General features: G+C 36.0%; 2 protein-coding genes across 4 annotated transcripts; one reads left to right on the top strand and one right to left on the bottom strand.

Annotated features, from left to right (window-relative positions):
* Positions 1 to 9,725: 9,725 nt before the first annotated feature.
* Positions 9,726 to 13,059, bottom strand: LOC112789313 (disease resistance protein RPP13-like). 3 transcript variants are annotated; one of them, XR_011879505.1, is made up of 3 exons: positions 10,982 to 13,059; positions 10,383 to 10,889; positions 9,726 to 10,297 (listed from the first exon to the last, which is right to left on the bottom strand). XR_011879505.1 is itself a non-coding variant. In XM_072232329.1 (2 exons), exons 1-2 carry the CDS (start codon positions 12,652 to 12,654, stop codon positions 10,260 to 10,262), a joined length of 2,310 nt encoding a protein of 769 aa, XP_072088430.1. In that variant the 5' UTR covers positions 12,655 to 13,055; the 3' UTR covers positions 9,726 to 10,259. The 3 variants fall into 3 exon arrangements, 2 of the variants coding, with proteins under 2 accessions (XP_072088430.1, XP_072088429.1); XM_072232329.1 differs by having other exon boundaries at positions 10,383 to 13,055; XM_072232328.1 differs by having other exon boundaries at positions 9,726 to 13,049.
* Positions 13,060 to 16,457: 3,398 nt separating this feature from the next.
* Positions 16,458 to 17,662, top strand: LOC140182943 (serine/threonine-protein phosphatase 7 long form homolog). The gene is made up of 3 exons (XM_072230923.1): positions 16,458 to 17,014; positions 17,098 to 17,185; positions 17,270 to 17,662. Exons 1-3 carry the CDS (start codon positions 16,458 to 16,460, stop codon positions 17,660 to 17,662), a joined length of 1,038 nt encoding a protein of 345 aa, XP_072087024.1.
* The last annotated feature ends 8,507 nt before the right edge of the window (positions 17,663 to 26,169 follow it).

Raw genomic sequence — 26,169 nt, 5'->3', positions numbered from 1 at the left:
TTGGTAGAAATTCCATTTTTTGGTTTAAAAGATGATTTTACTTGTTTGCCTAATTGACAAGCATCGCAAGTAATATCCTTATCAAATTTAATATTTGGAATTCCTCTTATCAAGTTTTTCTTAACAAGCTTAGAAATTTGGTACATGCTTGCATGACCCAAATTCTTATGCCATAGCCATTTTTCATATTCAAGTGATGTAAAACATGTCACCTTTTGATCTTTTAAATCCTCAAGAGTCAATCTATACACATTGTTACACCTTTTAGCTTCAAACAAAATATCCCCAAATTTTTCACAAATAAATAAACAATCCAATTTCCTAAAAAGAACTTCATATCCAAGATCACATAATTGACTAATGCTTAGTAAATTGTGTTTCAGCCCATCAACAAGTAGAACATCATTTATGAAAGAAGAAAAGCTTTTACCAACATTGTTTATTGCCACTATCTTTCCTTTGCCATTGTCACCGAAAGTGACAAACCCTCCATCATATTCATCAAGCTTAATGAAGAAGGTTGCCTTTCTGGCCATATGCCTAGAGCATCCACTATCCATGTACCACATATTGTCCTTCCGCTTGGATGCTACGCACACCTACAAAATAAGCTCAAGTGACCTTAGGTATCCAAATCTTTTTGGATCCTTTAACGTTAAACCATCTCCTTTGTCCCAAGCCATTGTAATCACAAACAACTTTACAAACTTTGTTTCCAATCATTCTTTCAATAAAAAAACATTGAATAGAAAAATTACCATTCCGATTGCACAATCTACAAAACCTTGGAGTTGCTGTTTTGCTAAAGCTTGTTGGATTTTGAAATATTACATCATTAGAAGATGATGCCATGTTTGCAAAAGAAGGTTTCTTAACAAATTTTTTAGATTTATGAAATCCCAACCCAACTTTATCATAAAGAGGTTTTTGACTAACAGCCAATAGTTGATTTAAATTTTCTGAACTTTGAGCAAAGGTGGCTAAGTCCTCTTTGAGTCTTTTTACCTCTTTGAGCAACTTCTCATTTTCTTTAAAACAGTTTAAAAATGCAACCACAGAATTCTGTTTTTCACGCCCTTTTATTTTAGCTTTCAACCGCTTGTTTTCCTCAACAAGATCAACAGCGGTTTCAGCTTCTCTCAATTTTTCTTTTAGAAAACCATTTTCAGCTTTAAGAATGGTGATTTATGATTCAAGATCTTGGTTCTCACTTAGGAAGCATCTAATATTTTCAGAAAGGTGATCTATCATGAGATGAAGATCTTCAGTGTCAGGGTTATGAAATACTACCTGTTCAACGTGATCTGCCATGAGACATAGTTGGGACTTGATTTCTGATTCTTCATATTCTTCTGAGTCATTTTCCAAGTCTTCCCAAGAAGCCATCAGTCCTTTCTTCTTTCCCTTCTTTGGCTTCTCCTCCTTCTTCAACTTAGGGTAATCGGATTTGAAATGCCCAGTCTCTTTGCAATTGTAGCATATCACCTTGCTGAAGTCTTTCTTTTGTTTCCTTGAGCTGCTTCCCTTGATTCTTTCCTTTAGTTTCACCATTTTTCTGAATTTTTCGACAAACAAAACAAATTCATTTTTAGAGGAATTATCACCAGATTCATCATCCAGGGGGTTCGAAACAGATGTAAGAGCTATTCCTTTTCTTTTTGAATCTTTTTTCAAATATGTGTTTTCAAAACCAAGTAAATTTACTCTCAAGTCATCATATATCATGGAATCAAGACCACTACTCTCAGATATAATTAATGCCTTAGTTTCCCACTCTTTTGTGAGACTTCTCAAAACTCACCTCACAAGCACAGATTCAGGATACGTGATCCCCATAGCATCCAAGCCAACAATGATGATGTTGAATCTTTCAAACATTTCATCTATTGATTCTCCTTCCTTCATTGAGAACATTTCATACTCTCTGTTCAGCATGTCTATCTTGGTCTTCTTTACTATGGTTGTTCCCTCATGAGTGATTTGAAGTTTGTTCCAGATTTTTCTTTGCCGTTGTGCATCGTGATACCCGTCGGTATTTCTCGAAACTGATTGCACAGTTGAGCAAGTTGATAGCCTTGGCGTTGAGCTCCACCTTTTTTCTGTCTTCTTCAATCCAACTGGCTTCGGGCTTGAGAGCGACTATTCCTTCAACACTTGTAGTGGTTGGAAATTGAGGACCTTCTAAGATTATCTTCCAGAGTCTGTAGTCTACTGCTTGCACAAAAATCTTCATTCTTTCCTTCCAATAAGTGTAGTTCTTTCCATTAAAGAGAGGAGGTCTATTACTTGACTGTCCTTCTGTCAGATTATAGGACACCAGGTTTGAGCCACTGTTCCCTACCATCTGGATCTTTTCTCCAAGCTGCAAAGCTTGATCTCTTTGAGACCAAGCTCTGATATCAATTGATGGTTATCAGTGGCTAAGAGAAAGGGGGTTGAATCTTAGCCCCTTTTTTGCTTAGTAACACTTGCTGCCTTTTGAACTAGCTTCAGGAGATATTTCTTATTTTTGTCTCATGCTTAGTTAAGAGACTTTTTCTTTTTGTCTCGTAACCAGCCAAGAGATATTTTTCAATTTTGTCTCCTTCAAACAGAATCAGAAATGGAATAAGAGAGAGAGAATCACACCAAGAAATATCCTGGTTCAGCTGCCAAGTGCAATGCAGCCTACATCCAGTCTCCATCACAACAATGATTGAATTTCACTATAATCATCTTGATTACAAACATCAATTCTCCCTAGGAATTACCCTTCCTATCCGGGACAAGTCCAGAATCTAACCCTAATCTTAAACTTGACTTGGTCACCTACCAAGCTTTCAACTGCTAAGCGCTAACCCAACTTGTAAGGGGATTCCCACATAATCATGAAACACAACATAGATGTACAAAGGACCTCTAAGGACATCTATGACTTTTTCTTTTAATTTTGTATACTCTGCCTTTTTTCACTCTGTGGCTTTTTCATACAAACATCACTGTTTGCCTTTTTCCATGAGACTCAAGACAGACAAAACTAAACAGAAAAATACAACATGAAAAATATTGAAGGAGAAGAACTTCTGTTAGCTTGGGTAACTATGAGAACTCTATGATTTACACTCTTTTCTCCTTGCTTCAATCCATGAATGTTCTCCCTTATTTATAGAAGGGGAAGCCTCCAAGGTTGAAACTGCTGAACCGAGCTAATCTTTTTCTTCTTCAAACCAAAAACCGGTTCAGCCAAAGAGAGGAGAGGGGAAACCGAATGCTAAAACCAACATGCAATTACCTATGTGTCATCCCTTCTCACCAAGCTCCATCAATCCGGGCCTTCCATCTTGACTTGCTCCCCAAGAAGGATTCCTAGCCCTTGATGAGTCCTTGATGCTTGACAGCTCCTCCTACTCTTATCTTCTGCCTCTTCCTCCACGTAGCTACAGTAGCTACCTCCTGTGGTGGTTGATCAAAAGTAGAGACAAACCATGCTTCCAAGGGATCTTCTTCTCTGACCGAGTTGGATCTCTTCCATTTTTAGGTATGGAGAGCTTGAGATTACTTCACCACATCTTACCTTTAGTGGCAAAGATCTCAGCCACACTATACTGTTGATTTTCTTTTTCTTGATGCCATCATCACAATGGCCTCTTCTTTGCAACTAGCTTCTTCTTTTTGCTTCTGATAGCTTGTTTTTTCTTCCATTTTTCTTGTGAAGTGACAACCAAATAGAGAAGAAAGAGAAGAGAGAGAATGCAGAAAAGATTTCAAAATGAATTAAGAAAGTGAATAACATTGAATTAAGTTTACACTCCCCATGCCTAGTAGCGTGTAGCTCATTAAGGGCAATCAAATCAATTCTATTTTCTCTTTCATGTTTCCAATGCTATTAATGCAAGTTAATTAAATTTTGAAATCCATCAAAAGAGGGGGTGTTATCCGTGGAAGCATGAAACTTTGCTTTCTTCCAATATTGGTTTCGGACCAAGCTTTGGTTGTAATACCCGGTCTAACCGAAATTAATTAAATAATAAGTTAAATAGGAACGAATATGTTTGGAAAATTTGGCAATTGAAATTTGATGATTTAAATATGATATTTGGATTCAGTGAATTTTTTCGAGTCAGAAAACATAGTTTTCTGCATAAAAGCGCGCAGTGGAATTTTGATCGGTAGTACCGGCTGAGACCTGTCTGGTACTGCAGCTGAAAAAATTGATTATGAGTAAATAAGATTAAGAAATGAGGAATTATAATTAGGGAAGGTAGAAATATTTAAAGTGCGATTTAGAGCACTAATCTTAAAGGTTTTGGCCCAAAATTGGGCCAACGGACAAAAATAAGTGAACTGGGCCTAAGTGGGCCCAAGATTCAACATATATAAACATTAGTTATGAGCATTTCAGCTCATTTTGCCCTAAAGAAGGGGTGTTGGGCGCTGAATTGAGAAGAGAGAAGAGAAGAGAGAAAACCTAACTCTCTTTGATCTTCAAACCACCATAACTTGAGCTACGGAGCTCCGATTGACGAGCTGTTTGCGACCACGCGTCGCTCTTCTCATCCTCTAAGAGAACTTACAATAATACAATGCCGCATTCTCCGAAGATTGAGGAACAAGAAGAGATCCAATTCTATCTAAGTTTTGTGGTGAGTATTTCATTCATATCTGCCCAGTTTTCAAAATTCCTTACTGTTACATGTTTTCGAGTAGTTAGTATTGAAATCTTGTGATTTTGGGTGTTTAGGGATACTCCAACATGGATTCTAAGTGGGTTCTACCCCTTCTTCATATGGGTTGAGGTAAGAAGTGCTCAAACCCTTGTGATTTGTCATTTTTATGAGCCCTAGGTTGATGTATGTATGTGAAATTGGTTATGTTAGTGTGTTTGGTGATTTTGATGCATAATTGGGAGGTTGGTGTTGCTTGTGGAGCTTTGGTGAGGCTTGGAGTTAAGGGTTGGTGGAGACTTCCATAGAAGAAGCTCAATTGGTTTGGCTACAAGAGGTATGGTTTAAGTTTCATTTAAGTACCGTGTGGTGTGATGAGAATTCCTAGGCTAGATGCCCCCTAGGATTAAGTTTGGATTATGTAAATGGTTGGTGCTAATATGCATAGTTGGTATGTAATGTGAATTAATGATTGGGTTGAGAATTATGTAGCCTTGTATGCTTGGTGTATTGAAAAATTGATGTATTGGGTAATGAGTATTGATTTGTGGTTTATGCATTTAAATTGTGAAATTGGGCCGGAGGCCGTGAATCTTGGGCCGGAGGCTGGAAAGAGGTAAGGAAGGTAAGTTGATGTGTGCATTGTATGATGACACAAGTGATTGGATGAATTTCAGATAATGAATATATGAATGATTGGGTTGGTTATTGAATAATAAGGTTTGAGGAGTTGAAGTGTGGAATTTGGTAATTTTGGGTGAAATTATATAGATGAGGTATGTTTGGTTTTGGTTGAGATATATTATGTGGTCATATATGTGATTATGATTATTGATGCCTCGATGGTATGATGATGCATGAGAGATATGTATGTTGTGATATACGCTTGAGGAATGATTAAGGTTGATTTGTGGGTGAAACCATGTGATAGTGAGTATGATATTAATTATGTATAATGATGATTGATTGGAAATAGTATTGTTGGAAATTGGGATGAGTAAGGATGTATGACATGTTAATGTGTTTGTAATTTAGCCATTTGTTTGAAATGGGTAAAAATGGTTATATGGCGATTTTGTGAATTGTGGTAAGGTGTTAATGCATGAGTTGAGGAGGCTTGATGTTGATTTTGGTATATTTTTATTAATTTCAAAAAGGGTCGAAATTGGCATGCTTTGGTTGATTTCGAAAAGATGGCTTGTTTTGTAAATGGCACTTTATGGTTTTGTATAAAAATATGGTTTTTGGGTATATTTTGACGAAACATAACTTGGATTTTGGATCCCCGTTTTGTGCCAAACTCGTTTAGAAATAAAATTGGATCCGGAATGTCCATGCCGTTTGAAGAACGGGCGAAAAACGATTTAAAATGAGAAAGTTATGTCCGTCAAAAGATTGGGGGTTCAATTTGTGAATACTGCAGCTTTTAACTTAGAAAATTTTTAGCAGAATGACCCTCCGCGTGTAGGCGCACTTGGCGCGTACGCGTCGTTCTTCGAGGAGGCACCATCCACGTGTGCGCGTCGATGCGCTGCACCCAATGCCGAGCCATTTTTCCTGAGAGTTGTGCCGGAGTTGTGCCAGTTTTGTGCGTGGGGGCACAAACGCACCCATGCGTACGCATGGCTGACGTGGGCGCGTCCCTTTGCTGTTTTTCCATCCACGCGTACGCGTGGGCGACGCATACGCGACGATTAACATTGTGGCCATCCACTCCACGCGCACACGTGGCCCTGTTTTCATGTCAAAGTTGATTTTTGAGTTTTAAAAGCCAAATCTCATACTTCTAAACCTCCGATCTCACCCCTTATGTATTAAATCATTATGATATGCCTAGCAATGAGAAAGGAGCTAGGGGATGTGGTAACTTGCGAATGAAGCAAGGAAAAAATTATGATCAATGATTATCAAAGATGATTATATGAGATATGGAGGATGACGGTGGAAGTACCGTGTATGCCATGAGCCGAAGGGCTATAAATATTGATAAATGGCTGGTTCTTGATTGAACCATGAGCCGGATGGCTGAGTTATTGCCGGGTTACGATAAAGCCATTATTGATTATGGCTGAGTATAAATGCATATATGATTAATGAATGAATGTGTTAAATGGATAATAATGGAAAATGTTGAAATGTGATGTGTGATCCCAGGTAGTAGGCAGTGGCGTTGTCCACTTGCTCCGGGTATGAGACGGGAAATGATGTTTATGGTAAATGAGTTTAATTATGGAGTTTTGAATGAATATATTTGTGATACTTGGGTAGTAGTAAGGGTGGTGGTTCATCCCGCTTGCTCCAGGTTAATGTTTGAGATTTGATAACAATGATGATTGCTTTTAAACTGAACAAATGTATGTTTTGAGATCCTGGGCAGAAGCAATGGTTGTGGTTCGTCCCACTTGCTCCAGGTCAGAGATTGTGATGCCTGGGTAGTAGCGGCAATAGTGGTGAATCCACTCGCTCCAGGTTGAGCTTTTAAACACCCGCTTGGGTAGTAGTCGCAGTAGTGGTTATTTCACTGGCTCTGGATTGAGCGGATAGTAGCAAGGAGGTTGTAGTTCAAACCTACTTGCTCCGCAAGGGGTGTTTTTGTCCAATGGTTAGCTACCAGGACATGTCGGGTTGGCTATATAACCGACAGATAATATCATCAGCCATAGGGCAGGCATACATCATTTGCATATGTTTGAATTGTTTGGGTTTGCCTATTTATTTTGAATTTCTACATCATATATGCTATGTTATCTGATTATGTGCTACTTGTTCTACTTGTACCTTATTTGTGTATTACTTGCCTGTATTGCTTGTGTTTGTACAACTGAGAGGCCCCTCATGCTGGTGTCGGTGGATGTTGAGGGCTGTTCTTGATGAGATGAATTGATGATGCGATTGCATGATGATGATGATGATGATCATTGAATGAGATAATTTGATCTCCCTGGGTAGACGCAGTGATGTGGTTTCACTAGCTCCAGGTGAGGGTATGATGTATTGATATAGAATTGCTGAGGTAGAACAACGAGTGATGGTTTTGCTTATGATTATGAGTCTGATTCGTGGAAGAGTCAGCGAGTTGGAAAACATGTGAAACATGAATTAGATTTAGCACTCCCTTACGACAGTTGCCTATTCATGGATTAGCGAGAACCTAGGATGGATAATTGGAGAAGAAGTTTAGGATGCTTAGTGAGTTTTATTGCAATACATTGTATTTATTTTGCACTTTTATCGTACTGGAAACCCATGGGCCCGGGGTTCTCATTCGGTATATATCTCTTGTTTTTCATATACAGGTCCAGATGCTCAGAAGTGAGTTGTGGGTCGTCTGAGAGACGGCGAAGATCCTTATTTTCTCTACTTTGTGTATTACTTAGAATCTCTCCACCTTTGTTTTGAAAATATTATATTATGTATTGAACTCTTTTGAACTTGCCTAGTTTCCTTTGGGAGAGATTAGGATATACTGTTGTCAACTACTTTCACACTGTACTCTAGCCGGCCTAAACTTCGCGGGTCGCGACTAGTGGCTATTTACTTATGTTATATATATATATATGTGTGTGTGTGTGTGTGTGTGTGTTATCTATCTCTTAATCTCCTTTATGCCTTGTCCGTATATCGCTTTCGGCTTCACAGTTATCTTTTTGTTGTCGAAACGTGAGTGATACGTTTTCGCAATTTTATTTATACTCTTTTCAGGCTTCTCGATTAATACTCTTTCCGAAATTACCTATATTTATATATTAAAAATCCACCTGAGAGTCGTACCACTGTAGTATCATTGACTTATGACTTGAGTATAAGGATTTGAATATTAGGGTGTTACATTGGTCTTTGTAGCAAAGATTTTAAATGGGCTTGTTTCAACAACATACTGGCCCAACTAACCAAGCATTGATTCAGCCATAATAATTAAAACATTTTTGTACCGAGGTTAAAGTTTAACTTCACATTGGGCTTGTTATTTTTTTTCTCGACCCAAAACAAAATCTGCAATCAACAAAATTATTAATTAGCAAATATGAATTAAAATTTAAATTAATAATTTTGTAATTAATTATTTTAATAATGTTTGATCATCATCAAATTAATTTGGAATTTTTCAAACTCATCAATAATTATAAATTTATTTCGTAATTTTATATTATATTTTTATTGGTTTTCATTCTGATATATTTTTCTTAACTTTTTTTATTTACAAATAATAAAAATAACAAATAAAAATATAGATTTGTACAATTATACTATGGTTTTTTTAAATAAATGAATTTAAATTCCTGAAATAATAAATTATAATCTAATTCGTATTAAATTTTAGTTGAATAAATAATTAAATATTTAAGAATTATATACAAATTATCAAATAAATATTTTAAAAAATATTTTAAATATAAAATAATTTAAATTTAATATTAATTTATATATTACCTAATCAATCTCTAAACAATATTAAAATATATTATATAGTATAATTAATTTATCTGTCTATGCATAACGCAAATCTCATTCTTGTAATATATAAATTTTTAAGTTTACTATAAACTTTTATATATCATACTAGATCTATTTTGTAATAAGATAGAGAATAGTGTAATTAGATGTCATAATTTTTTAAATTAATTATCTAATCATAAATTATATTATAGAATGAATCGTAATATATACTAGAAGTGTAGAACTAGAGTAAAGTATTATTTTTGTCCTCAACGTTTGGGCTAAGTCTTATTTATGTCCCTAACGTTTAAATCGTCCTATTTGTATCTCTAATATTTATAAAAATGATTCAATGTTATCCTACTATCAATCATACTAACAAATCAGATTGTATTTTTCAATTATTCTCACTTAGATGCATTCATTCTCAATTAGGTCTCACTTGGATGTATTCGATTTTAATATTATACCCACTATTTGTGTTTAGATTCAATTATGTCTCTAGAAAAGTGAATTATGTAAATATTGTAGGACTTAGTTTCAACTTTTGATGAGCTATTTTTCGAAGTGAATTATCGATTCTATCCTAAACATTTGTATTCTAACTTCAAGAAGAGATTTTTAAAACTCAAACTAAAGTGTTCATGATGTGTAATTGACGGCAGGATAACATTGAATCACTTTTACAAACGTTAGAGATACAAATAGAATGATTTAAACGTTAGAGATACAAATAAGATTTAGCCCAAACATTAGGGACAAAAATGATACTTTACTCTATAGAACTATTACTAGAACACTCCATTATATATGATCATACAAAAAAGCTAACAGTCATAATATGATTTAAATGGACAAATATGATAATCATTTAGAAGATTTTAATGGTAACAATAACATTTAAATCCCAATTATAATCATAAGTGTTAAGGCTAAATTTGATTCAAACTCGAAATCTATATTGATACCCCTCTGTTATTATGAGCTCACATCCATCCTTCATTTCCAAATTTGCTACGGCAAGAGACAATGCTTGGGAGGGTTCCACAACTTTTACTTGTCTCAGGGAAGTCAAAGACCACAGTTCGTCTGGGAGATCGTCCAATCTTTCACAGCATTTGATAAGCAGAGTTTGAAGGCATGGCATTGCACCATTGCCTAATTTCCAGTTGTCAACATTCAGCTTCTCCATCTCAAAAACCTGGAGCTGTGGGAAACTGTTTGCAGTGCAATTAATCTCAAAGGAATCATCAAATTTACCTGTTCCATACAATCTCAAAAGTCGGAGTGTAGTAAGATTACCAATGGCATTCATCCCATCATCATTCCTGATGCTAATGCCTGTCAACGTTAATTTTGTAATGCATGGTGGAAATGCAATATCAAACGTTGCAAGGTTAAAAGCTTCATCAACTTTTAAAGTGCTCAGATTCGACAAGTGCTGCAGGCTCTGTGACAAATCAATTGGCTTGCAACCGATCTGCCGTTCCCTGTCAAAGAAGAGTCGTAACTTGTTCAGATGAGTTAATTGTTGTAGGCTTGATAACATCTCATGCATGTCGTCTCTGAGGAACGGCAAGATGTTCAAACCCAACTTTCGTAGATTGGGAAACCTTCCTTTCTTTAACATGTCTGCAATCTGTTCAGTGAATGCAATGAAAGAGATGGTTTGAAGATTCAACATAACTTGATCATGTGCTTTTGAACCATAGTGGTCTTCTAGGAGGACCCATCCTGCTGTATTCAAATGCCTAAGTTGTTTAAGGTTCCATACTCCCTTAGGAAATACTATTGGAATCGGCACCCCACCTATGTCCAAAGTTTGTAAGTTTTCAAGTTTACATATAGAATCTGCAATGTGTTGAGGACTTATTGCTGTCATTATGTATATTCTTAGATACCTTAAATGGATAAATAAGCCCAAGTTGGAAGGGACTTTGCTGAAATAGTTGTACCCAAGATCTAATACCCGAACCAGTTTGAACGATTTGAAGAGCCATTTCTGCTCACCGGGGGTAAAATCACAATACCCTCTTGGGCCAAAGTGAAACAAAGAGCGGACACATGAATGGTCATCATTGCTTGAAGAAGCATAGCGATGCATGGGGCATTGGATAGAGAGCCTGCGTGGTTTTGATCTATCCAAAGTGTTAACATCTGAGCAAACTTCAAAAATCTTGTGCTCTTTGCCCTCAGAGATGCAAAGATCTCGAAGAAGATCATGGATGCGACATGCCTTCACATCTCCATTAAAGTCCACTCGCGATGCTTGAACCAAGCTACGATCAATGAGCTCATACAAGTAGTCTTCAGCAACATCCTCTGCATTTCTGGTCCCAGTTTGTTGAATAAATCCCTCAGCAACCCATTTTTGCAGCAATGGCCTTACACGTATCTCAAAATCTTCAGGGTAGATCCCGAAATACAGAAAGCACGGCTTTAGTTTTGTAGGCAAGTTGTCGTAGCTGAGTTTGAGTACAATGTCCTTGACTTGGGTCTTATCTTCTTGAGTAAGAAACCAGTTAACATGTCCCTCAACTTTGGACCATTCCTTGTGTGACTTCCCCTTCTTTGCAAGTAACCCTGCCAAAACAACAATGGAGAGTGGCAAACCGCCACAACTTTTGACCATCTGTTTTCCAAGTTGCTCTATATCAGAAGGACACTCTTCTCCTCGAAACACTCTCCTGGAAAAGAGTTCCCAACTTTCAACATCACCGAGGAACTGAAGGTAATAAGGAGGATATGGACTCGTATGGGATGCCACCTCTTTCAAACGGCTAGTAATGAGTATTTTACTACCGTTATTGTCGTTTGGAAAAACATCTTGTATCTCATCCCAATCTCGAGTATTCCAGAGGTCATCAAGGACTATCAGATACCTTTTCATGGACAAGAAATCTTGCACCTTGAGCTTTAGTTCATCCACACTCAAGCTAAAGAGGTCAATTCGCTTCATCTCATCAGGCATCAAAGACTTGATAAGGCCAATCAAAAGCTCCATAACTCTGCAATCATTTGAAACATAAACCCATGCACGACAATGGAAATATGACATCACCTCATCCGTGTTATAGACCTTTCGAGCAAGGGTGGTTTTGCCCAACCCACCCATACCGATGATGGACACAACGTTGCTTTGGGAACTCTCTTCCTTAAGCAGCTGGATCACTGCCTTCGATTCACCAACAAAACCAACTATACCATGTTCTTCCACAATTCTTCTCTTCTTGTGCATCAACAGAATCCTCTCCTCCTCTTCTCTTGTTGACGTCGATGATTCACTTTCTTGTGGGACGACATCGGTGAGCTTGATCTTGTTGTCTCTTATTTTATTGATAGTGGCTTCGATGCTGTCTATTTTCTCAGCCACATCCCGGAGCAACTTTGCATGTTCAAAACCATGGAGCATCCTCCCCAGCTTGGTTCGACGCTTGTGCATAGCCACGTTGACAACAAAGGTGTCGATGACATCCTCAGCCTCATGAGCGGCATCTCTGATCTGGCGAAGAGCTTCTTTGTCTATTCCGTTCTTGGTTTTGCCTTCAGATGTTTTGAGGAGCACGTTTATCATGCTGAGCTCACTGTGAAGGGATCTAACCTTGTCATCCACACCACAGAGCAGACTGGCTTCGCGTGCTAGCAATTGGAACAAGTTATCAAGGACAGGGGAAATCACAGTATCTGCATTATAAACAGATGGATTTGTGGTTAGAAACTGAACTGATGATGCTCAATGTGGGAAACTGATATTTGATGTTTGTTGAGGACATAAGAGTGTTAAGATTGGAGTTGGGAGAAACACAATAATGCATTCCATAATTGTTAGAAAAAGTATAGGTAATTAATAACATTCTTGAACAATGTGTGAACAATGTGAATTAATAGGGTTAAAAGAGTAAATTTAATGAGTAGCATTAAATTAGAGTATAATATACTTGTATTTGATTGGTGGTTGTTTATGTTGTTCAAGATAATCATTGTTCCCCTAGCACTGCTGTTTTTATATCTTTTGGAAAGTTGCATAGTTGCCTTCTTTGACTTCTCCTCATTGAGTCTGCATCAACTATGAAAAACGCTAAGGTGTATTATTGCATCTTCTAAGTCTAAATAGGATGCTATTTTCTATGAATTTCTATTGTAGTTGAGGACCTAGCTGAGAGCAATGCAGCAAGTTTGTTATGATTCAGTAGATGATGAGTAGATGTAAGTTGGTCTTGGAGGCTCAAGTCACATCAACTTATGCATTATCAAACACAAACACACCATTCAAGCAAGCTGTTTGTGAACTAAAAAGTATTTCACATGAACTTAGTAGTAACAAGTTTGACACAAATGATATATGTTAAAAATGTTCAAAAAACTTTGGCAGAACATAGTAGCAGTGAATATTGGGAATTTTACATTTCTAAATGCTTGAATATTTATAAATGCTTGAACATAACTCAGTATCAGTGTTAGTGCTGATATTAGTGCTTCATAGGTTGAACATAACTTAGCAGAAAAATGCACAATCATGAAGTTATAAATGGATAAATGAGATTACACATGCTGCAACATTTCTTTGGTTCTTTCATAACAATGCCCTGAAAATCAGTTTTTTCCATCTGTGATTCTGGAGAACCTTGTTTCTTCTATGAGGATACCTCTATCATAGAATATCTTGAGATATATATCAAGCTTGACAAGTACAAACAATTATTTCAACAATCACAATGTCACAATACTAAACCTATTCACAATGTGACAATGCCTCCTTTTTCTCTCTCTCTTCTGTGTTTCATGACTTTCGCCACTAGCTGTATTTTATTTTATTTTATTTTTTTTGTCTTCATCTTTATAATTTACATTAATAACTATGACAGTCTGAATTTTAAACTCAAGTATAGTAATAATAGATAGAATTTCTTGTATTTTTGTCATCATGTGTCATGTTAATATTATCATCATGTCAGTTTATACGTTAGATTGATTCAAATTTTGAATTGTAAATTCTAAATTTAATAATGATATTAATAAATTGGTGCCAAACTTTTTAAGGAAAAATGTTAATTTTCCTAATTATTTGGCTTTTTTTAGGATAAATTTTTAATTGGTGGTGTTAAATTTGTTTTAGTTAAGTATTATATTTTAGGGCTGTAGAAGCTACTAATACACAAAATTAATCTAATCATGTAAAAATTGATCCTGTTAAAATAACAGATTCAATTACTTCCTTGTCAAGATAGCTAATATAAGTGACTAATGGCCTGTAGTTTATGAGTAACTTTGTTTTTTTAATTTTTAACTTATAAAAGGTATAATATTAATGATTTAATGTCTGGTATAATTTTTAAAATTAAATTGTAGATTTTTAAAAAGTTATTTAAATACTTATAGAAAAGTTAAAAAATGACTTTTCTCGTAATAAATTTTTTTATTATATTTCTTTTAAAATAAATACTTTTAAAATTAAAGAATCAAATATAATAATTTATTTATAAACTATTTTTAATATAAGTATTTATTATTTAAATTTATTTTTTAAAAATAAGTTTAATTAAGCTGTTTACATAAATTATAACTAAATAAAAAACAAGTAGCTGAAGTGGAGGAATCGTCTGGATAGCACATAATGAAGAAGAAGAAGGTCGGTGAATTGGAGGCAAGTGGTTGAAAGGTTGGATTGAGCCACGATGACATGATTTTTGGAGATGCTGCCATAAAACATGATCTCTCTCCTTGACTCCTTCCTTGCAACAAACAACACATAATCTTAATTAATTATATATTACTACTATAATTTTTTAGATCATGGTTTTGAATTTTGTTCTTTACATTCGGTTGATTTGTTTAAACTGTGTCCTATAAGTAAGTATATATAAAGTTGAACAATTATAAATTAAATGCGAGGTTTCACTTCTATTATAATATATAAAAAATAAGAATAAAGTAATGTTATAAGAGGCTAAATTATTTATTTAAAAAATATTATTCGTACACTAAAATTAATTATTAAAATTAATCACTAATGTATTTGTATATAAATATATATAGTTTAATTTATTTTTAATATATATTTTATATTAGTTACTAATTTTAATGTACACATAATATAATGAAATAAGTATTATTTTGATCCCTAACATTGAGGGTTAAAATCGAAACCGTTCCCAACGTAATTTTGAATTTAAAATCATCCTTAACATATTTTTTTATTAAAATTGTCCTTTTTAATAAAATTTTTAATTTTATTCTTAAAATATCTTTACTTTAATTAAAAAAATGATAAAATAAAAAAAGGACAATTTACTCAAATAAATAAATAGGGTGAAAGCTTTACTCAAATACACAAAACAAAAATTCCTTACGTACATGTGCATTTTCACACTTCTATGTAAACCGTGGGAAGCTACCACGGTTTCTGATTTTAACATAAACCGTGGCAAGCTACCACGGATTATGGTGTTTGTGGTTTGTGTGTAAACCGTGGCAAACTCCAACGGTTTACGAAGAGAGAAAGCTAAGCGTAAACCGTGGCAAGCTCCCATGGTTTATGAAGAGTGCGATGTGAACGTAAACCGCTATGGGTTACCACGGTTTACGTGTGATGGTCTATAAATACATAATTCGCTGAAGCTTCTCAGGGATCATTTGTGACACAAGGCAAATTTGGGGGTTGTTGATTTGAGAGAATCTGTGGAAAGTAAAGAAGGTTGGAAAGAGGTTTAGTTGGTGGAGCATGGAGGATGAGGATCGCTTGTACCGACTAAATGGCGTCGCTCACGTGGCTGGATACATCGACGCTGAGGTTAGTTATTATTATTATTATTATTATTATTATTATTATTATTATTATTATTATTATTATTATTATTATTATTACTAGTTATATAAATATTGATATTATTATGGTTGTTGTTAGTAGAATTATTTTTTTACATTTAATTTTTGTTGTTATTCTGAGTGCATAGTATTAGTAGTTTTATTGTTATTATTATTATTGTTGTCCTCTTTTCTGATAATGGTAGTTATTATTGTTACTCTTAGATTTTGTTAGTATTGGACCGCTTATTATTATAATCACTGTTATTACTATAATTAGGGAATTAAGAAAAACAATGTGAGGCTTGTAATAATTTTTTATAAATTACATCTGATGTTATTAGTAATGGTCGTATGTTGAGGGATTTTGTTGCCCACATTTTGCAGCCTGCTAGGGTGATTAGCGGCGTTAGGAGATAACAAAATATGCCCTTACACGACCGGATTATACCCTACCTGGAGACGGCGGGATTGTATCATTTGGCTAGGCTGAACAGCCAGTGGTTCTAGGTTGATGAGCCTCTCCTTAGCGCATTTATTGAGCGGTGGCGTCCTGAGACGCACACCTTCCATATGCCCTTTGGTGAGTGCAGTATTACTTTGCAAGATGTGGCATATCAGCTGGGTTTGCCGATCGACGATGAGCCTGTCAGCGGGTGCCTGACTGAGTTTGAGAATCTAATGGAGCACGGTAGACCAGCATGGGTGTGGTTCCGTGAGTTATTTGGGGAGTTACCTCCGCAGAGTAAAGTAAAGCAGATGACAGTGTGCTACACATGGTTCTATGAGAGGTACCAGTTTCTCCCAACAGATGCTACTGATGAGACCGTGCGTATATACGCACGTGCTTATATTCTGATGCTATTGTTGTCTCAGCTGTTTGCGAACAAAAATGCAAATCGGGTCCTCCTTCGTTGGTTGCCTTATTTGGCATCGTTGGACGACTTGGGCAGATATAGCTGGGGTTCGGCTGCACTGGCCTGGTTGTATAGATGTCTTTGTTGTGGGACGAACAGAAACGTTGTTAACTTGGCCGGGCCGCTACAGCTTCTACAGTCTTGGATTTTCTGGAGGTTTTCCACGTTGAGGCCTAGTGGGTTTGATGTATTTGGGTTTCCTCTTGCCTCCAGGTACGGTTTATTATTTTGGTTCACAAATTTATCAACATTATGTGTTATTTCTAGTTATGACATGATTTCAATTAAAATTGTAGATGGGCTACGTTTCTGCCGAGGAACGATCCAGGGGATCAAAGATTAGTGTCTGCACGCCTTTCCTTGGATCGATTGCGTGTCCACGATGTGAGTTATTTAGTTATTGCTCTTAGTTTCAGTGGTTTATGTTAAGTATCGTGGTCTGACGAAACCCTTACTATTTCGATACAGTTTGTGTGGGAGCCTTATTCTTCTGCCGAGGTTGGTGCTGTTATTCACCCGGAGATACTAGCTGACGAGCACCATAGGCTATGGACGGCCGTCACTAGACTGATATATTTTGCTGCGATTGAGTGGCATCAGGTCGACCGGGTTATTCTACCGCAGTTTGGCGGTCTTCAGCATCTCCCTGAGCCAGCTCTGAACATAGATTGGCTACATGCGAAGGATGGCAGGGGTGGGGACAGGTGGTTCCCCACATATTATCGGGAGTGGCATAACTTCCTGGCATTATGCCCACGGTTAAAAACCACCGACATGTCAATATCCAAATTCGAATCAGTTTCTGGTCCTGGTCAGATACCACTGTGTTCGCGCCGGCGCTCCAACAAAGAGGCGAAGTAGTGGTATCTTTCTGTTCATTACGAATGACACGCTTCGCCTGCTCCCTCCCCGTGCCCACTAGCGCTCCTGTCCAGAGCGAAGAGAAGGCGAAAAAGTGCCGCCAAAGCAGCATGAGCAGGCTTCTATTGCTACGCAACAAAAGAGCTGGATAGCATTTTGCGACCACATGTTTGAATTTGTTGTTAAAAAGATCCCTTGTTATACGGGATCCGACGCATCCAGCGGAGCGAAGCAGCGTTCCCTTCTTTTCGGTGGCATCCTTCCGCGGCATTGGGAGAACCGGCTTCATTCAGTCATCTGGGTCGATCGAGTCCTTGATCCCGGTCCATCATCAGACTACCTGGAGTGGTGGGTGTGGCGCACAGATTCCTATCCTCAGATGTTGCATTTCAGGATCCTAGGCCGATTGTGTTGACTGAGGAGGCTCGTCACAGAGGGTCGTCGTAGGCACCTCCTAGAGTGCACGTTTACGACAGACCAGATAACAGGCGAGTAGATCGGCGTCAGCGTATAGGCACCCGTACCACGGATCAAGAGTGGTGAGAGCTGGCTGACCGTTTGGAGAAGGACATCCCTAGAGCTGATCATGGAGATGCGGCGGATTATCGTGTTCCTCGACGTAGAGGCAGACGACAGGCAGGGCGGGACGGCCGTGGAGGGGCTCGAGGTAGAGTACCTTCCGTTGATGATCAGGGTACTCAGCATGGTGTTGGTGAGGATGTAGTTGGTTCAGTCTCAGCTATGGATCAGCCGACCTACGATGTGGGTAGTAGCTCTCAGCTCTTTGGGAATGTCGCCCCACATGCGTTTGCTGGGTATACCACCGCGGCTGTTGGGATGGACATCGATGATCCTGTTACTGAGTCAGAGTTCTATAGGAATATAATAGACATGCTCATGGATGATGATGGGACCCATTATAGGCCACAGATGCCTGACGACCAGTCCCAGTTTGCTAATCCGCAGCCACAGACTGACGATGTTCTTCCTCAGTTGGCCGTTGACCCCAACGAGCCTGCAACATCTCTGACTGACCCATGGATCCCATTAGGAGGGACCCCAGCCTCAGCATTCAGCGGCGTTCCCGCACAGCCATCAGGACCAGCGGCAGAGCAGAGACCTAGGAGGGTGAGGCGTCCTCCATTGTGTGGCACCGGAGGTCACCTACTCGGTTAGTTCGACGATGATGACAGTGACACCATTGAGGATTCTGATTAGTTATGTCATATTGTCATGTCCGTAGGAACTATGTTAGTTTATGTTCTTCGCATGCTATTTAGCCTTATGTATTTCAGACTTCTGTAATTTATTATCTGCCATGTATTTGATAGTTAAAAAGGTTTGAGAATTTTCTAATATGTTATCTGCTATGTATTTGATAGTTTAAGCGGTTTGAGCTTCTATTATATACATGTATTCTGTCACAATTATCATGCGCAGTCTAAATGATACCACATTGATGCAATCAAACATCTAAAAATAAATGGTTTATGATAAAAAATTCCTCCTTCATAAACCGTGGGAGCTTGCAACGGTTTATGCTTAGCTTTCTCTCTTCGTAAACCGTTGGAGCTTGCCATGGTTTACACACAAACCACAAACACCATAATCCGTGGTAGCTTGCCACAGTTTATGTTAAAATCAGAAACCGTGGTAGCTTCCCACGGTTTACATAGAAATGTGAAAATGCACATGTACGTAAGGAATTTCTGTTTTGTGTATTTGAGTAAAGCTTTCACCCAATTTATTTATTTAGGTAAATTGCCCTAATAAAAAAAACGTGTTGGGGGGAGGGGGAAGGAAACGCTTTTTTTGGGGGTGGGGGGAGGGGGAGGAAATGCATTTTCTAGGCGAGCTTGATCGGGAGCGCCAGGCGCGTCTCGCCGCCGAGAACTCCAGGTCCAAACTTCAGGTGTCGTTCAACCGCCTGAAAGCGCTGGCGCAGGAGGCAATCAAGAAGCGCGACGAGTTCGCCAGGCATCGTGATGACGCCATTCGCGAGCGAGACAAGGCGCTGAGGAAAAACGACGCCGTTTCCTTGGAACTGGCAGAATCTAAGAAAGCAAAGGATGAGGTTGCAAAGTAGTTGGAAGAGGTTGCGAGGGAGAGGGATTCACTAAGATTGGAGATTGGGAATTCAAGGCACATGCTTGAGACTGGCATGCAGAAGATTTCCGCCAAGGTCAACAGCTTCAAGAATTTCGGGCCTAATGGGCTTCCACAGTCGTAGAAGTACACTGGCCTCGCAGCCGTGGCTTATGGTGTGATCAAGAGATCCAACGAGATCGTTGAAGAGCTCTTGAAACAGAACGATGCGACTTTGAAGTCTAGGAACGAGACTAGGGATCGGAGCAGATGGAGCAGCGGAATTACGAGATTGCCATTGAGGTTTCTCAGCTTGAAGCAACAATTAGTGGACTCAGGGATGAGGTTGCAAAGCAAGGTTCCTCTATGACTGCATCTGCTTCTGTGACTGCCTCTACTTCTGATTTTGATTTGTTGTTTTTTGATTTGGTTGTTGAATTTATTGAATTTGGGTTGATTTGTTGAATTTTTGATTTCTAATTTGTTGAATTTATGATTTTTGAATTTGTTGAATTTGTGTTAATTTTATTGATGTTATTTTTCTTTGTGATGGAGGTAAAGGTGATAGTGGTGGTGGTGGAAGTAAAGGTGGTGGTGGTGGAGGAGGTAAAGGTGCTGATGGTAGTGAATGGTATTTTTGTTCAGAAAAAATTAAAAGGACGATTTTAATACGAAAAAATACGTTAAGGATGATTTTAAACCCAAAATTACGTTAGAAATAGTTTCGATTCTGACCCTCAACGTTAAGGATCAAAACAATACTTATCCCTAATATAATTAATTTATTTATAACCTATAAAAGTTTATACCAATTCTCTATATAATAAGTTTTAGCTATCTACTTTTTCTAATGATCCTACATTAGTATTTTTAAATACACGGCAATATAGGAGATTAAAACTAAAAAACTTTTATCTATTATTATAATTCAAATATAAATTACTAATTAAATGTACTAAACATATACATTAAAAATATTATAATAATCATAATTATAAAAAATTTCAGTTACAAAACATAAATATTTAAATTTTATATTTTTTTTGTCTACTTATACATGTTGTATAAGATTTATACTACTTCACTATTTGATCTATTTATAAAATATATTGTATAATACTTGTTATATTTTAATTTATACTTTAATTTTATACCAATTACTAAAAATTTCTCCAAACAAATTTAAATTTGACACAACGTCTTCTAATTAAAAGTATATTCAAATATATTATAATCATAAATTTATTTCATAATTTTATATTATATTTTTAGTGCTTTTCATTCTGATATATTTTTCTTAACTTTTTTATTATTTACAAATGATAAAAATAATAATAAAGATGTAGATTTGTATAATTATAATATAATAAAAATTGTGGCTTTTTTTAAATAAATGAATTTAAATTTTTAAAATAATAAATTATAATCTAATTCGTATTAAATTTTAGTTGAATAAATAATTAAATATATAAGAATTATATACAAATTATCAAACAAATATTTTATAAAATATTTTTAACATAAAATAATTTAAATTTAACATTAATTTACATATTATCTAATCAATTTTTAAACAATACTAAAATATACTATATAGTATAATTAATTTATCTCCCTATACATAGCATAAATCTCATTCTAGTAATATATAAATTCTTAAGTTTACTATAAACTTTTATATATCAATACAAAATGTATTTTATAATAAGATAGAGAATAATATTAGATGTCATAATTTTTTAAATTAATTATCTAATCATAAATTATATTATAGAATGAAACATAATGTTATATACTAGAATATTACTATAACACTATATCATATATGGTGATTGAAAAAAGTGAATAGTCATAATATAATTTAAATGGACAAATATGATAATCATTTAGAAGATTTTAATGGTAACATAACATTTAAATACCAATTATAACGATAAGTGTTAAGGCTAAATTTGATTCAAACTCAATATCTATAGCACTCTGTTATTATGAGCTCACATCCATCCTTCATTTCCAAATTCGCTAGCGCATCACACCATGCTTGGGAGGGTGTCACAACTTCTATTCTTAATATATAAAAGTAGATACATAAATTTATCGAGTTAAGCCCCATTTTGATTTCTGAGATTGATGAGTTGCACTGATTTAATCCTCCAGATCCCAATTGCACTAAATTAGTCCCCCAAATCCAAAAAAATGCACCACATTAGTCCTTAGCCTATTTTTCGTCACCGGAGGACTAACGCCGTTAGTGACGTGGCCAAATATTGCCACGCTGGACACACTAACGGTTAGATGACATGGCTTAAAATTTGATTTGCTCCAATTTAGTTCTTATCCCTCTTTTAAAACCTAAATTCATCACATGACTTCATCATCTTCTTCTTCCCGTTTTTCTCTGGTTCTTTGTCTCCTACTCCCTTCTGAATTTACCATCATGATTGCAAGTGAGTGCCAGAGTTCCATGCGGTCCAACACAAGGAGTTCCAGTCGAAGTAGAGCATCGGGTATTCCAACAGTGGTGTGGGTATGGGTGCCGCCCTGTTCTTCGGTGGTCCACAACAGAGGCTAACCCTAACAAGCCATTCTTTGGGTTCCCTAACTACAATATTAATGGTAAGAGGTGATGTGATTTGTTTGTTTGGGCTGACATTGGAGAAGAAGACCTCAGAAGAAGAAGGATAATTTCTACTGTAGATGGTGACCAAGTTAGGGTGAATTTAGCTTGGAGAATTAGGACTTCTGATGGTTTCAGTGGCTAAGAGAAGGAGGGTTGAATCTTAGCCCCCTTTTTGCTTGCTAACACTTGTTGGACTTAGAGGAAACTTTTCTGTTTTTAGCTCGTCCCTAGCCACGAGACATTTTCATTTTGTCTCGTCATTTGACACGAGACATTTTCATCTGAACAGTAAGAACAGAATTGAAGTAGGAAGAGAGAGAGAAGATTACACCCAGCTATATCCTGGTTCAGCTGCTAAGTTCAGTGTAGCCTACATCCAATCTCCATCACAACAATGATGGAATTTCACTATAATCATCCAGATTACAAATTGTAAAGTGCTAACCCAACTTACAAGGGGATTCCCACAGAATCATGAAACACAACATAGACGTACAAAGGAACTCTAAGACATCTATGACTTTTTCTTTTAATTTTGCACTCTCTGCCTTTTTCCGCTCTATGGCTTTATACAAACCTCACTGTTTGCCTTTTTTCCATGAGACTCAAGACATGACAAAATTAAATAGAAAAATACTAAACAGAATACATTGAAGGAGAAGAGAAATCTGTTAGCTCAGGTAGCTCTGAGAACTCTGTGCCTTGCACTCTCAAATTTTCTCCTTGCTCCAAATAGTGGCTGTTCTCTATTTTTAAAGAAGAGGGAAGCCTCCACACTTGAAGCCAACACCCAAACCAACTTCTTCCTCCTTCAAGAAACAGAACCGGTTCGGCCACATAGAGAGAGAAGAGATAACCATGCTAAACCCAACATGCAATTACCTCTGGTTCTTTCTTGATCATCACTCTTCATCAATCCGAGCTCTCCATCCTTGACTTGCTCTCCAAGATGGATTTCTGGCCCTTGATGCTTCATGATGATGATGACTTCATCTGCTTCAATCTCTGCCTCAACCATCACTTCGCCACTCTAGCTACTTCCTGTGGTGGTTGAGCAGAATCAAAGACAAGCCATGCTTCAAGAATCTCCTTTGCTGGCCGAATCTTCATCCTCCATTTTTGGTATGGAGAGGCTAAGATATCATCACCATATCTTACCATATGTGATAAGAATCTCAGTCACTATATTTTTGTATTTTTCTTGTCATCATTAGCTTGATGGTCTTGATGCATGCAACTTCTTCTTTTTCTTGGTAGATGAACATAGCATCCATTATTTCCTGGACAAGGACCGAAAAAAGAAGAAAGAAAGAGATGAGAGAGAAGAGAGAATTTGAAGAAAAGCAATTCAAAGTGATTAAATAAGTTAATTGAACATAGCTTGCTTTTACTTCCCTGGGTGGCGTGTAATGTTAATGCCATCAATCATGTCAATGATACTCTCTCTCATATTTTCCATGCATTTATTAAATTTATTCTAATAAATTTGAAATCCATCATGATGAGAAAAGAAGTTCCGTTGGAAGCTATAGAACTATGCTTTCTATGCTTAGTGGATTCGGATCATGCATTGGGAATTCTTATCAAATGTGAAGTTGGGCTTAGTTGCAACAACAATTAATTTCTGGTCCAATAATAACATTTGCTTTCCTGATGAAATTTGGATCAAGCAAATGGATCTTTCCATCAAACTTAGTTTGGGTTAAGTGACATCAATTATGGTCCAAATAATAATTCAGCTTCACTTTGTTGGTTATAATCTTTGAAATCAAAGCTGAACAAAATTCATACTTGGGTTTTGCAACATTTCTTTTATTTTTATTCGGTCCAATTAAAAACTTGCATCACAAAATTATTAATTAACATATGTTAAATGAAGATTAAATTAATAATTTTACAATTAAATATTTTAATAATATTTTCTCATCACAAATATTAATTTAGAATTTTCCAAACTCATCAACTTCTTATATATATAATTTTCCAACCGCAACTCCAATCGATTCTTCTCACCACCTTTCGCTCACCTCACTTTTCCTTCTCTTCTTTTTCCCTTCTCAACTCCACAAGGTTCTTTTTTTTTTCCTTCTCTTTCAACATTTTTTCTAATTTCATGTGCAATTCAATTCAATACGAATCAAATTAGTCAAATTCTTATTAATTGGCAAATATATTAGTTATTTTTCTGCTTATTTATTATCTTTGTTGTCGTGTTTTTGCTTAAAGAAATCATTATATTGTGGTAAAGATTTGGAAATGGAGGATGTGAAGTTAGCTTCAGAATTGTTGGTGAGGGACCCTCTTCTGCTGGACAACAAGATTGCTGCAATTCGTTCTGCTGGTCCCCAAAAGCTTCAGGTGAAACTGAAACATTCATGTTCTTTTTATTTATTTTATTTATTTTTTAATGTTTTTTACTTGGTTGAACTTGAACCAAAAACTTGCATGTTGTATTATTGTATATTCCATACCTACTCGGTGTTTTACAAAATTGGCACCTGTGAAAAACTGGGTAAATTACATTAATCCCACGTGAGATTTGGTTATTAGGGTTTGATTCATAGGAATTCAGTAATGTTATACTTTAAGTTTTAAAAGAGAGATAAGGATTAAATTGGAGCAAATCAAATTTTAAGTCACATCATCTAATCATTAGTGTGTCTAGCGTTATAATATTTGGCCACGTCACTAACGGCGTCAGTCCTCCGGTGACGGAAAATAGGCTAAGGATTAACATAATGCATTTTTTTGAATCTGGAAGATTAATTTAGTGCAATCAGGATCTGGAGGACTAAATCAGTGCAACTCACCAATCTCAGGGACCAAAATGGGTCTTAACTCTAAGTTTATCCATATTATTTTTAAGATATTTCTTTTCTCCTACTAATGTCATGTCAACAATATCGTTTACTTGGCAAAATTTTAGAAACAACCACTCAATTCTTGCCAAATCAATTATTATTTTCAAATCAGCAAAAAAATAAAATATACAAATAAAAAAACTAAAAAATACAATACAATAAATTTGTAACCTACAAATACATTGAATTCATATCCCTATATTTATTATATTTTACCGTTATAAACAATACAATAAATTTATAACCCCAACAATTAATTTATTAATTTTTATAAAGTAACTCTATATACTTTTCATAATCTCATCTATTAAATTATTAGTTACTAACCCAATACTTATTTTAGGTTCAGAATTCAATTAAAGGTTTTAGATCAAAGTGTTATAACAACTTTTGTACTATTTGATGGCGAAGTAAAGAACTTATTGGGTACAACTGCTTTAAATCTAATAACATTTCAGAAAAATAATGGCATTGAAGCACCATTACATTAAGAGATTAAGGAGAAAGAAAACCATACAAATTCAAGACACATCTTCGGAAGAAGAACATACATACAAAGATGAAACAAACAACACAATAGAAAGTGCATCAAACTCAACAATTCATAAAGAACATGCTTTTACAAGAACCTACGATAAAAAGAAGAAAGCAACAACTCTAACAACAACCAATAAAAAAAAGGAGGACGAGCGCCACATAAGAAGACTAAATCAATCAGCTAAAACAAATGTAAAAATCAAACCACCAAATAAAAATGTCACTTTGTACAACTCCAACATCCAACTCTTTTATATTACAAATTATTTTAAATAAAACATCTTTTAAATTTAATTTTAATTTTAATTTACACGTATTTAATTTATTTCTACAAAATATAACAATTTTTAATATTTATTATATACTATCATTAATTTACCGCTCCGCGCATTGCGCGGGTGTTA

The sequence above is a fragment of the Arachis hypogaea genome, chromosome 3 (genome assembly GCF_003086295.3).
Source record: "Arachis hypogaea cultivar Tifrunner chromosome 3, arahy.Tifrunner.gnm2.J5K5, whole genome shotgun sequence".
Classification (NCBI taxonomy): domain Eukaryota; kingdom Viridiplantae; phylum Streptophyta; class Magnoliopsida; order Fabales; family Fabaceae; genus Arachis; species Arachis hypogaea.
The sequence above is the reverse complement of the archived record's forward strand: the minus strand, read 5'-3'. Positions and strand labels throughout refer to the sequence as shown.